Source organism: Ammospiza caudacuta, chromosome 10 (assembly GCF_027887145.1).
Source record: "Ammospiza caudacuta isolate bAmmCau1 chromosome 10, bAmmCau1.pri, whole genome shotgun sequence".
Lineage (NCBI taxonomy): Eukaryota > Metazoa > Chordata > Aves > Passeriformes > Passerellidae > Ammospiza > Ammospiza caudacuta.
This window is the reverse complement of record NC_080602.1, coordinates 25,087,389-25,101,496: the sequence shown is the minus strand read 5'-3', so window position 1 is coordinate 25,101,496 and position 14,108 is coordinate 25,087,389. Positions and strand designations below refer to the sequence as shown.

Here is a 14,108-nt window from a genome sequence, read left to right as displayed (position 1 = left end):
AACAAACAAAGCAAGTGCATTGGTTCAGCATTGGTGTGGGAAAACACAGGGCTGATAATTGAGTTTAGCTTAAAAGAATTACACAAGAAATTGGCCAGCTCAGGCCCAGAGTGTAATTCTGGCATCCTGACCCAGTTCTGATTGCTGCATAGGCTTCAGGGAGGCCAGAGCTCCCAGAGACTGCATGCTATTTTTTATTCATAGCAGTGCTACTTTAAAGCCTTGCTCTCCAAAAACACTGCATCAAAGAGATCTGTTGTTGCTGCCTCCCTGTGACTCCTGATTAGATTTGCCTTGCTGTGATTCTGTTAACAGTCAGGGCTCACACTGGTCAGTCAGCTTGTGTCTGGCCTCACACATGATGAGCCACAGTAAATGTGCTGCAGGACTCCTCCAGCGAGGCCGTGGTGTCTTTGACTGGTGAGCAATGCATTATTTATATTAGGAAAGAAGCTGGAGTGTGAAACCAGAGTCCCAGGGTGCCTACTCTGAGTAAACATTGAATGGAAGGAGTTGAAGAGCTGACAGAATGAGCTGTCCTTGCTTGCCTTTGTGGACTCTCATTGTCTTCAGGAGGAGAATGTGGTGAACTGAAAGGCTGAAGTTTCACGTGGGGTTGGGATGGAGCAGTGACTGTGGTGGCAACAGCACAAAGGGAAACTGAGTCCTGCTCATCCATAATGGCTCTGCTGGCTTTGTAAAGGGTAACAGGCAGCATTCTGATAAAATGGATGTTTATGTCTCAGGGAGCACACAGGGCAGTGGGTTTGCAGGGCAATGCAGTGTCATTTTGACATTGCTACTTCTAATCTAAGAGCTTTTCTTATCAACTCTTTGTTCAAGATGAGTTCATGTAAGAATAGAACTTCCCAAAGCACAATATTTCAAGAGACTGATTACCTGCTTCTAATTCCACGTGAATTCTGAATAGCAGGTAAGATTAGATAGTCACAAATGAAATGTAAACTATTGATTCAGTTTGCACTGGTGTTTAGTACAAACACACACTGCTCTGTCCCATTTTTTTCTGTTTAAAGGAGGGGGACTGTTCATTAGTGAAAAGAATCAGCATAGCATTGCATTTACTGCTTGTTTAGGAAAACCTGGTCCCTTTGATGTAGCTGGAGACCCTTGAACTTCAGAAAAGAATGTGTTAGCATGCAAGGGTATGCCTTAGTCCTGCAGGTCATTTAATCATTTTCTCAAGTGAGTCATTGTAAGGTAAAATAGATGCTGAGAAAAGTTCTGCATTGCCAATTAAAACAGGCTCCAAAGGTGTTGCTGGTTTCATTCTACCAGAAACTCATCACTGAGAGGCCAGGAGGGGTTGCCTGTGTACCTTGAGGCCAGATCCCAAACTAATATAAACTGGCAAAGCTCTTTTGCCTTATACCAATAAAGGTATTCCTTGCAGGCTCAATTCCTTTATGCTTGTGACTTTTAAAAGACTTTCTGTTAGGAAAACAGGAATGATTCAGAAATGGGTAGATTTCCACACATGTAAGAATTGAATGAATTTCAGAAGAAGCCTGTAAATAACTTGAGGTGTGAGTTCTGATTCGTTCTTTATAGAGGACAAATTTTATCTACCTCAAATCCCCTGTGAAATAAAGCTGAGTGAACACTGGCAGCCTCAGCATTTGTCCTAGGCAAGACATCTTCCATGAGATCAGGTTTAAGATAAAGTTAAGGGCAGGAATGTACTAATTAGTAAGTGCTACTCTTGTTTTTTGCCAACAAAACCTCACTTTCAACAGATTTGACAAAAAATAATTGAAGCTAATCAGAAAGCTAAAGCATTTCTTATATTTACAACTCCAGACTAAACACTAGACTTTTCTGGAAGGGATAAAATCAGGGATCCTAAAGCACTTGCAAAGTCAGGAAGATGATTTGTTTTCAGCCTTTTGAGATGGAACACCTGATGTGGCAACCAGGGAGCCATTCAGGAAGCTTCCAGAACAGGAGAACTGCCAGATCCCATCCCACAGAAACAGAGTATAAACCAAAAAGGACCCAGCTTTGAGTGTCAGCACTGTGGCAGTCACAAGGCAGACAAGCTGCAAGAAACCTTGGAAACCTGCCTGGTCTCCCTTGGAAAAGTTATCAGGATTGCTGCGTGCCCACAAGCCTTCACACTGGCATTTTGGGGCAAACTTTGTTCTGGAAGGCTCCTGACAAGCTCACATCCCTTGCTTCATGGTGCTGAGCCCTTCCTTTCCTGACTTTTAGGAACAGAATCTTTAGATGGGCTTATTTGCATTGGAGAAATACTGCTGGAACTTTCATCCTAGCATGTGAGGAGTTTTCTCTGTGTAGAAACAACATGGGTAAAATATTTGGAGTGAAACCCAGGCTGCATTGAAGTCAATAGCAAAACTACCATTCACTTCAGTGGAGCAGGAATTTCACTCTTTACTGTTTTGAAGTTAGAGTTACTAATAGACTGTTAGATTATTCCTGTGTGCATCTAACAAAATGTGCTTGATGTTAATGTTTCTGCAGTGTTCAAAAACCACAAAGGTTTAAAAACAAGAATAACTATGAACTTCTGAGTCTAAAAATTACATTGAATGTAGTTTTGCTAGGAATAATAATAATAATGTCCCTGGAGATAAACCTAAAATAATAGACTCCACCATATAATCTTCACTGTAAGCTAAAAATAGCAGAGATGGTGGTTCAATCTAAGCCATAATTATCAAAGTGCTGAAGTGGGTTTTGGTTCACTGCTACTAGAAATGGATGTCGTGTCTGGGCTCTGAACAGTCAAGTCCCACAACTGGGGAGGAGCAAAGCCAAGAGCACAGTCAGAAAGCAAACAGGAGCCTCAGATTTGTAGGGAAATAGCATGGATTAAGCAGTGAATATTTAAAGGGACTGCTCCTGGTTTGCTCCAGCCAGCCAGCTGGAGACCCACTGAGTTCTGTATTTTCAGCCCCAAATTGGTGATGTTTTGCTAGAAGGTGGCACTGGCCATAGAAGGCACCTTTCTTCTGAAAGTCATTTTCCATTTCACTTTGGAATTGAAGGAGGAATGTTACTGTTTCAAAGAGTTACTACTCTGTATAATTCTGGATAAGGGTTTTAATGTTCATTTTGAAGCAGGATGGAAAATCCTTAACTCACTTTCACTGCCAGGCAAGTTGTTGTGGTAGGCTGAGTGTTGGACTGAGTGTAGCAGGTGACCTTGGTCACACCTTTTTCCTTGTTCACAAAGTTTTACCTGAAGCAGAACAGTCTCACCTTCCTGTAGTGGCAGCAGGGCTTTATTCGGAACCTGAACCTGCTGTAGCAGCCCAATGGTGAACACTCCCCTGATGACAGAAGGGTCCTGAGGGAGAAGTTGGATGGAGGTTGAAGTAACACATTTCTGTTTCTGAGTGCTTTTGGAAATCCTCACTGAATGTGTTTGAATTCCTCTATGTGTTTATACAACACAATCTGCTGTTTGTTTAGATGGTTTGTTTTGCTGAGTAGATCCCATTCTGTCCTTGCTGAGATGGGCATGGGGCAGTCCTGGTGCTTGTTTGGACAGTGCTTGCAGAAATGGGGCTTGGCTTTGCCTCAGGCTCCAGGCTAAACAGTGCTGTGACAGAGTCAGAGCCTAATTTAGGTTGGAAGGGCCTAGGAGAAAAGTCCATAAGAAACACATTTAAAAGTTTCAAACACACAAATACCAAACACTTTGTGAAATTAAGGCAATGGATAAAATAAAGAACCTCTAGTTCATTTATTGAACAGGGCAGTGCATGGCTGATTGTGTGTGGTATGGGCAGCCTGTTGTCCAGCTGGTAATCCCTGAGAGTGTCATTGCTGAGGGCAGTGGGAATGAGAAACCCACATCATACCTTGACAAGTTTTTTCTCTTGTCTTGTTCTAATCCAACAGCATGGGGATGAGCCACGATGATGATCATCAGCCCTGTGCTGGGAGGTCTCACATCATGTCTGGAGAATGGGTGAAGGGCAGGAACCCAAGTGACCTTTCCTGGTCTTCCTGCAGCCGAGACGACCTCGAAAACTTCCTAAAGTAAGGATTGTGCTGAGTGTCAAAAATCCTACCAGGCAAGAATCCACTCGGTTGCTTTAAAGTGAAAGTATTAACAATGTTCCTTTTAAAAAAGTGTAGGTGTGTCATTGGGGTATGCAAATTTGAACCTGTCGCCTTTGCAATAGCACCTTGAAACTGAGGATTGAAGAGAGGCAGATGAATTATGTGCAGTTGTCAATGTACTGATAACATCTTTTAAAAAATCCCATATCACCTTTTTTTTACAGAAAATGCCCTTCAATTTTGCAATGACAGAAATCTGTGTGTAGGTGGCTTGCAGGAATCTCTGCTTAAAGATGCTGCAGCTTTATGCTGTGGCTTTTACTCTCTTGTTATTAAATAACTTTTATTTTATTGAAACTTGGCTTTGCCTGGAGGTTATTCTGATGTGTTTTCTCACTCCTCAATGAATGTTGGTCTAAAACAGTTCACTATAAACTTCTTTCCCACTGCATCCATGTTTCAGTTCATCATATTCAGTTCTTCCGGAAGGATTTCTGTCCTGCTGCTTGTTAAATCTCATGAACTATAGGAAGCACTGGAATTATCTGAACTCTGCAGATCTAATCTTAAATTTACAGTACAGCTCTCTGACAAACAGTGCCTGGCACAATGCTTTGTGCTAGGAGTGGGTTCAGCATGGAAAATTTTCCACTCTGGGGGTTAGAGGTGGGAAAGAAAGGAAAATAATGAAAGAAAATGGGATATTTAATGCCACATTAAAGGCATGAATTAGAAAAAGAAGTTACATCTGAACTCATCTGGTTGCAACCGGTCCCTGATATGACAGTAATATTGCAATTTGTAAAAGATTGCTGTGAAGGCAAAGAGAAAAATCTTTTTGTGCCTGTGATGGATAAGAAAAAATGTCACAATTCAGCTGTGGGGATTGAGGTGAGACATGATGGCAGACTTTGTAGCTGGCATTTTAAGGTGAATGAAGCTTTGGGCTGGATTGCCTGAGGGCCGAATTGAGTCTCCTTCAGATTTCTAGAAAAGGTTTAGACAAAAGTTTAACCCAGAATGTTGTGAATGTTGGTTTAGACAAAAGTTTAACCCAGAGTGTTGTGAATGTTATCTCTCCTGCCTTGAGGCCTGGGGCCGCAGGTGACTTCCCAAGGCCCTTTATATCCATAGCTCTCAACGATTCACAAGACTTCCAGGGAAAACCCCACAGTTTCACACTGTTAAAGAGAGGACAGGGCTCCTCTGTAGCAGTGACCTAACACTGCCGTTCAGGGGGCTTTCCCTGAGGACATTTTTCCTTGCTGCCCTGCCAGGTCCAAGGTGAGCACCTGCCTGCTGCTGACCGACCCCCGCAGCCAGTACTCGGTGCGGCTCCCTCACAAGCTGCCCGGCATGCACTACAGCGCCGACGAGCAGTGCCAGATCCTTTTTGGCACCAACGCCACCTTCTGTAAGGATATGGAGGTAAGAGCTCGTGGGTTGGAGCTGGAAACAAGGTGGGAAGTGGAAATAAAGCTGCTAAGCCCTGGGGAGGAGAAAAGAAGTCTGTGTTTCCCTCAGGTTCAGCGCTGCTGGTGGAAAATCAAACGGCCTCGAGCTCTGTCAGCTGCTCCTGCTTAGGCCTCATCCTTCTTTCCCCTTGGTAATCTCCCAGAGCAGACTCAGAAAAACTGGTGTTTGCACGTTGTTCCCTTTTGAGATTGTTTTGCTGAAATGCTCTGTAGAGATTGTTTTCCTGGAAGTTCAGCTGAGGTGAAAGTCTCTCCTCACAAGAGTGTTTGGCGACTTCCACAGAGTCAGCTTAGATGGCTGGCTGGGCGTTCACAGACCTCACCTTCAGACACTGCAGTGTTCTGAGGAGCTGATTCTTAACTGTGCTGAGAAAATATTGATGTCTGCTTGTTTCATGAAGCCTTACCAAATTCTGTGCAGAATCCTGTGTGTTTTCTAAGCAGCATGATGTTTAATCAGGATGTGGGTGCAGTGTGGGGTATCTTGGGGCTGGTTGGCAAAATGCGAACATTGACTGTTGCTGTCTCTAGGAGCAGGTTGGGCTTGAGATGAGGCTGTTGGACTCATCTCTGGAATTTAGACAGCCAAGTTTTTCATAAGGTATTACACATAATCAGATCTTTTAATTCTGAGCAGATCTTATCCCCTGCTTTAGACAGGGAGTGGGGTAGTGCCTGCTTCCAGCATGGCCTTGGAGATATCCAAAAAAAAGTCCTGAAGCTGTGTGGGGTCACCAGCACCAGCTGGCAGCATCTCCTCCTGTACAGACAGGCAAGAAGCAGACAGGTTTCTTGCTGTTAATAACCAGCCATCTGTATTTTTTAGTTGTCCCTCATTCCCACTCTGAACAAGCTTGAGATCTTAAATCAGTGTTAAGAAAGAAAACAATAATCAGAGATAACTGGGGTTTTTAAGTGCCAAATTGCTAACACTGTGGAAGACGTGCAAGTCCTGGGAAAATTCTCTTAGTTTCACATTAGCTGTTTTATTTATTTTGGACTTGGAAACTAGCTAATATAAAACAAAGGAAAAGAATCTGGACAGGTTGTATTTCCCAGCTCCATCAAGAAAATGCAGACCACCAGGACTACTGTACTGGAAGCAAAGTGTTAGAATATAGGTCTGTAAAGAAAACCTCAGATCTACCCAGCATGACTCAAGTTCTTCCACTTGTGTGGGTGTCACCCAGCTGGGCTGCTCTTGGAAGGGATTTTTGCTATTTCCCTTGTTGTGATAAAAAACCCATTTTGTTTCTGGATATTCCAGTGCCTGATGACAGTGTCAGCCCGCTGGTAGGTGGTCAGCATTTCTCACACAGGAGTTGCATGTCCAGTCTGGAATTGCTTCAGGGACTTGTTGTTTGCCAGAATAATGTGCCAAGAGGCACCATTCTCTGTGAGACACAGACAGCAGGTGTTTGTGTCTCCCAAGATTTTTCACCAGTCTAATTATTTGACACTTTAGAACACAATGGAAAATGTGCTCTTTTTCTCCATCTCTCTCCCAAAAGAGAAGCATATTTTGTGAGGACATTAGTGCTTCCTAATGAAAAACCTGGTAGAACTGCAGCAGATTCAAACTAATTTGCAGTCCCTTATTTAGAATTATTTCTGTTGCAGATGTGCATTAAGAATTAGCATTCACCCTGTGAAGCTCTGGATCAGTTATGTCACATGCCATTAGTTTAAGCTTGTGTTTACATCCTGTTATGCTACTCTGAATTGGTGTTTGATAGCAAGGAAAGGAAATTCTTTAGAGGAAATGATCACTTTTGATTTTTAAAGCTCTGAATTTTGTGTTCATTTCACCTTTGTGTTCCTCAGGCCTCATCTGCAGAATACTTGTATCATAAGTCTCAAAGCTGTCTACAAAAATATGAACCAAAAAAAAAATTGGCATTGGTCACTGGCATTAGCTGTAGAAATTATTGGCAAATACAGCTGTCTCCTCTTTTAGCCAATGGTAATGTGGTATTTTTAATTCAATAAAGTATTAAAAAAATCCAAATGTAAAAGCAATAAACATTTGACAGTAAATATTTGTTACGAAAAGGAAATAAGCTTCAGGAAATGAGCCTGCTCAATCTTTTTATGATTACATGTGTCTGCTGCCTATTTTCTTATATAATAAGAGAGTTACATTACAATATTTCTTTGGAGATAGTTGAGCTGCATAATTATATCAGGCAAACTAGAGGCCCTATATTCAAAAATGCCATGCAATTTGGTTAGGGCAAACTTGAGAGGTTAGGTAACTCCAAAATGTCAACATTTTTGAGAAATACAGAAATTTCTGTGCAGTAAGCTCTCTCCTTTAACAGCATCAAAGCCCTGTTTTTTGAGGGAATGTGATCTTTGCTTTCACAGGGAGTCAGGTCCCTCAATGCTTGGCAGTGGCTGGGCCTCCCACACCAGTCCAACAAGATAGTTAATCCAGGAGTATTCACCCAGTTTTGAGATTGAATCCCCAAAATTCTTCTTCCATTTTGTTTTAAGGATAACTCAGATGCCTTAGAACAAAACTGTAGCTCTCTGTTTGCCAAACCAGCTATCCTGCAGCTATTCTGCTCCAAATTTACAGAAGAGAAATTAAAACATATGAGCAAGGCTCAGCTTTACATACACCAAACCTCCTTTCTCCTTTCCTTCTGCATTTTAATGTACTAAAAAATGAGTTTATGATAGATGATCCACAGTCTGTTGTAACCTGTGACCTCCAAGATGTATAATTCAGGATCTGTAACCTCAATGTTGGGTAGGGTTTTTAGTGCCTGTCACCTCTTTAAGGGGCTGTGAATCAGGCTGTTAGCCTGGGCTCCTGCTAGGCCAGGGAACGAGTGTGCAGGGCCAAGGAACAAGTGTGCAGGGCCAGAGGACAAGTGTGCAGGGCCAGGGAACAAGTGTGCAGGGCTAGGGAATGAGTGTGCAAAGCCAGGGAACGAGTGTGCAGGGCCAGGGAACGAGTGTGCAGGGCCAGAGGACGAGTGTGCAGGGCCAGGGAACAAGTGTGCAGGGCTAGGGAACAAGTGTGCAGGGCCAGAGGACAAGTGTGCAGGGCCAGGGAACGAGTGTGCAGGGCCAAGGAACAAGTGTGCAGGGCCAGAGGACAAGTGTGCAGGGCCAGGGAACGAGTGTGCAAAGCCAGGGAACGAGTGTGCAGGGCCAGGGAACAAGTGTGCAAGGCCAGGGAACAAGTGTGCAGGGCCAGGGAACAAGTGTGCAGGGCCAGAGGACAAGTGTGCAGGGCCAGAGGACGAGTGTGCAGGGCCAGGGAACAAGTGTGCAGGGCCAGAGGACAAGTGTGCAGGGCCAGGGAACAAGTGTGCAAGGCCAGGGAACAAGTGTGCAGGGCCAGGGAACGAGTGTGCAGGGCCAGGGAACAAGTGTGCAAGGCCAGGGAACAAGTGTGCAGGGCCAGAGGACAAGTGTGCAGGGCCAGAGGACAAGTGTGCAGGGCCAGGGAACGAGTGTGCAGGGCTAGGGAACAAGTGTGCAGGGCCAGGGAACGAGTGTGCAGGGCCAGGGAACAAGTGTGCAGGGCCAGAGGACAAGTGTGCAGGGCCAGGGAACGAGTGTGCAGGGCCAGGGAACAAGTGTGCAGGGCCAGGGAACGAGTGTGCAGGGCCAGGGAACGAGTGTGCAGGGCCAGGGAACGAGTGTGCAGGGCCAGGGAACGAGTGTGCAGGGCCAGGCTGGACAGGCTTGGAGCACCCTGGGGTAGAGCAAGGTGTCCCTGCCCATGGCAGGGAGGTGGAACTGGGTGAACTTTAAGGTCCCTTCCAACCCAAACCATTCTATGGTTCTATGATTAATGAATCTCTCAAGAGCCTTCAGTAGATCCCCCTTCATATCCAAGTTACAGAGTTCTCCTGGAGTACACAAAGGGATCAAAGTGTTCTCTGTTCATCTTTCCCATTGCAAATGTCAGCCATTGTCTGATGCACGCAAGTGCTTATCTAGCAGGCTGTACAAGTGTCTGCCATGGCAGGCATGCTGCCTGGCTCCAGCTGGGAAGCTGCACAGTGCTGGGAAATGAGCTCCTTGGTGAGCTTTGGCCCACCTGACAGGTTACACAGTGGCCTTTATTTTGAGGCAAACAAGTTGCTTTTAGAGAAGTGAACGTGCCATTCTCCAGCTCTGAGCAACATCACGGTAATTGCAGGAGAAGCTGGTCAGAAATGCCCCTGTGACGCTGCACGGGCCTTATCAGTGCCCCCCAAACACACAGACACCCCGGGGGGCTCTGGCTGCTCAGCGCTGCTGTGAGCCCCGGGCTGGCATGGCAGAGTTGTGCAAATTACAGGCAATTCCACCTGGCTGGCCTCTGTCCTTCAGCTCCACACTGGGCTATGAATCAGCTATTGTGAATCGGTTTGACCCCTCCACGGAGGAAGCAGAGAGCTCCAGCCCCAGCCAGGCAGTGATGCCTCAGCAGGAGTTAACCCTTTGCTGCCCCTGTGCTTTTTCCAAGAGGAATAGCACGAGTGGTTTCTGCTCAGCCTTTCAGGGAGCAGAAATTCATCAAAACTAATTTCTCCCCCAGAAATTCATCAAAACACATCTGAAACTCCCATGGAAACATTCTGCGTGTTTAATCTTTATTTTTCAGGCTGGCACACCTACCAACAGAGGCTTTTGCACTGAAATCATGTTTAGGGGGGGAAAAATGTGATCTCTATCTCACGTATCCATTTGGCTTTTTGTTTTTTAAGCCTTTTGGCTTCTTTATTATTAACACATTTTTGTGGGGTTTTATGTAACTGTTATCATCCCCATTGTTTTGAGTCAAAACTGGTCTAAGGCTGGAGTGGCACTTGCAAGGAGATTAGCTTTGCTACCAAGAGATTTTTTTTTCTGACAAGAGACACTGTCAACTCAGATGTAGCTGGGAATGTGAATTTTGACATAGCACTGTTTTTAGAAATACTAAACCAGCTAGAACTGGCTCCACTGTTTTTCTTAGGTTCAGGTTGTTTTTTAACAAATTTAGGTATTTTCCAATATCTACAAGCTACAGAACAAGGGGGCAAAGTTGATTGCAAGCCAAAGGAGACAAAGTAGACTTCTTGGCTAATGTGGAAAAAGAGAGGAGCCAAAAACAAAGTAAAGAAAAAGTAGCAATTGTAATGATCAAGTGGTTTTAATGTTCTCCTTGAGTTTCCATATTTGCTGTGTGGTGGTGAGTATAATTCAGCAATTGTAGGTCTCTCTGTGGTCTTGGTCTTGCAAAGAGGCTGCTGGAGTGGCCTTTTGGGCTCTGTGCATGGGAATCAATGGGGCTCTGTTTGCCTTTTCTCTGCAGGGCCATTTGTGAGATGCAGACCATGATAGTGAGCCCTATTATTTAGTAATGTATAGAATATTTACAAGAACGTGGTAATTAGATTGAAAGCTGGTTTATGCTGAAAATAATAGGTTGCATTGTCATTTTCTGTACAACCAGGGACTTTGTCTACATAGTAATACTAATAAATCTGGAAGAGGATGGGTTGGGTTTTTCTTGAGGCTTGCAGGATAGAAGCCTGGCAATTCTAAAATAAAATTGGCTGATTTTTTTTTTTTTTTTGAGAAGTAAAGGTAGCAATTAACTTAATTGCTATTCTATAGTTTATAGTTTTCCTCATGTAGATTGTCAGAATTCAGACTATTTTCACATTGCCTGTTTCTATGAAGCTGAAATGTCTTATTTCACTACTTCTGTTTGTTGCAAAAATACCTTTTTCTCTTTATTTTCAGTGGAAATACTTTTTGTTTAAGAGAGGGAGAGAACGAGAGAGAAGCAGAGTTCCTGCCTGGGCAGCACAGCCCAGTTTACAATTATTGGAATGCTTCAGAAATTTTTGTACGTGTTTCAGTTTGGAAGATGGTCAAAACACATTCTGGTGCAGTGGTTTAAAGAAAAATAAAAAGAGAGAAGGGAACCAAAATAAAATTATAAAAATACAATGTGGAAATTTCAGAATATAAACATAATAAACTCTTAACAATAGTAGAGAGAGCCTATTAAGAATTAAACACTTGAGCTTGGCAAGTTTTCATTTCTTATTAAGACAAGGGGAGGGAGAAAGAATCAGTGTAGCCTTGTGATGTGGCATCTACAGCTAAAGTCTAAACTTTACAAAATTAGCCAGAATAGGACTGAGTATCAGCCTGAAAATTGTGTATAACAAGCTTGAAGGGCATTCAGACTTCTCCCACTGGCTGCTGGGAGCTTCCCATCTGCAAAACACTTCAAAAGAAACTCCTTAGTTTTCACAACCACATCTGAATGGTGTGTGTACAAATCTATATTTATTTTTTGTCCCTACCTTCTCTTTTCCCATGGCCAAGAAATACAATCCATGATTTCATTCTTTTAATTTTCCTATTTTTTGTTTTTAGTGGACAATTCTGCCTGTTGTTCAAAACAAATCAATATTTTTTAAATCTGACACTCGGGTGTTAAGGCCTGAGGAGCAGACTGAGAACTGTTGAGTGAACATTGCTCCCAAGAACAGCTCTTTTGGACATTGGTAATAAGTCACAGTACAAAATTCCAGTCATTTCATTGAAAGACTCTGCTCCAGTGCTTTATTCCATGGGCCTCTACTTCTGGGTTTGACCATATAAACACACTTCTATGATTTTTCCAGCTGATGTGACACATTTGTTTTGTGTTCTCTCATTTAAGATGCTAAACCTGAGCTCAGCAAAGCTGAAGAGCTCACCCGGTCAGAGTTGTGTGTTGGTAGGGAAGTACATCAAACTTGTCCTTCCCTCCTTGGATTTTTCCATGTCTGTGAATCCCTGGAGCTGGTGTTGTGAGTGCCCTAAAGGCACTGGAGAGATTTGTATTCAGCATAATGTTTTGCCATAAAATTAGCTTGTGGTCTTATGAATGCTCTCTTTCCAATCTCTTTCTTTTGACTAATAATTTAATTCCAGGTAGATGAAACAAATTAAATAAAACTGGTGCTTTGCAAAGAAATATTTTAGACTGTGAAGGTTTTTAGTTTTCCTTGAGAGCACCAGAGACAGCTGAAAGCAGAGACAGTGTTTTCCTGTTTCATTGTTTGCTTCCCAAAAAAAAAAATACCAGAAAGTGTTTCTGTTCCTTTGTGCCTTCCTTGCAGTCTGGGAGTCTTCCCCTGCTTGTCTGGCACTATCTTGGAATGTCAGCTCTAGACACAGGTCAGCAGTTTGGCCACTGGGACATGGATCTGAGTTTCACAATTATCTTGTCTGGGTTAACGTGGCTCCTTTCCAAAAGTGCCTTCCAGTTCTACAGGATTTGAGTTTGGAGCACTTCTCATCTCATTTTCAGCAGCAAGAAGCTCCATCAAACAGTGTTGCTCACCTCCCTTGTGATTGCTGTGGGTTTTTAGGCACCCAAAATTAAAGACAGTGATGGTGTAGAAGTTGGGGACATTGTTTTTGTCACTTTATGTAAAGAGTTGCTGCTCAGAAGCATCCTGTGAGGCTTTGAGAACATTTGCACTGTGCTTTGGACAGGAAAAAAAGAGTAAATTGTGTGTTTATTTTACTTAATAGATGTTAATTAGAATCCCATTCATAAGCACATTTTCTCTCCTGGTTAGCAATGTGCTGGCAAAATAAGAGAGTTCTGATACTTCATGGAAAGCCAGCCTATTTAGAAGCAAGCCTGTGTGTTAAGAGGTCTCTTGCTCCTCTGCCTTAAGGATATTTACTTTTTTAAAGTCCTTATTCATAGTCCCCTCATTTTGACAGAAAAATTGGTTTCTGGTGGTTTAATTCTGCTGCTAGAAAGAAGAGGCTCCTCTTTCCAGTGGGCAGCAGAAACAAATTCATCTCCAGAAGAAATAAGTGTTTCTTTCCTTGGATGCAGACAAGGTAAAGGAGTGAATGTACAGGGAATGAAGAAGCTTCTGTGGAGTTGTTCCATGGTGGGAAGGACATCTTTATTCATTGGATTCTCTTTATGCTTTGGAGCTTTGGAAGGTCCCCTTGCAGGTAATAATCTGAGGGTTTGAGTTGAGGGAGTCTTGTGATCCCATGTGAGGTCGTGGGGCAGGATCACACAGATTTTGGCAGCAGTGCTGATGCAATAGCCACCCCAGGAGGAGCTCCAGACTCGCTGCCTGAGGACCAGGAGCTGGCTGGAGTGACTTTGCCATTCCTCATTTCCAGCTGCAGCACTGAGCTAAGGAACCTCAAACAGATCCCTGCACTGAGCCATGCCTGAGCTCTGCAGGTTGGGAGTCTGTGTGGGGATGGAGTCCCAGGGAAGGGAGCACCATCCTGGGAAAGTGTGAGAAACTGGGAAGGGTGGGAAGGGCCAGAGCCAGAGCCTGGCTTCAGCTGGAGCAGGCAGTGACACAGGAGCCTGTGGCTGTGACACTGAGCAGAGAGCTCTGAGCAGCTCTGCTTCAGCTCATCTCCCAGCAGACTTTCAGCAAGACATTTAATCCCTTTCTGTTCTTCATCTTTCCACCTAGAACAGAGTGATAAAACTTCTTTTATCCCCAAGCTCCCAGGAGTCTGTTTAGATGGTGAGATCTTTGGGGGAGAGAAAACACCTGGCACAGTGAGGCCCCTTTGTCAAATGGCTGCCATTGT

The 14,108-nt window shown here is 43.8% G+C and overlaps 1 protein-coding gene across 1 annotated transcript in view; it reads left to right on the top strand.

Annotated features, from left to right (window-relative positions):
- ADAMTS17 (ADAM metallopeptidase with thrombospondin type 1 motif 17) overlaps positions 1–14,108 on the top strand; it is a 151,548-nt gene that overhangs the window by 71,876 nt on the left and 65,564 nt on the right. Inside the window, exons 9-10 of the mRNA XM_058811469.1 lie at positions 3,892–4,032; positions 5,334–5,484. Of these exons, the coding sequence (XP_058667452.1) occupies positions 3,892–4,032; positions 5,334–5,484 (292 nt within the window). The remainder of the gene's footprint in view (positions 1–3,891; positions 4,033–5,333; positions 5,485–14,108) is intronic.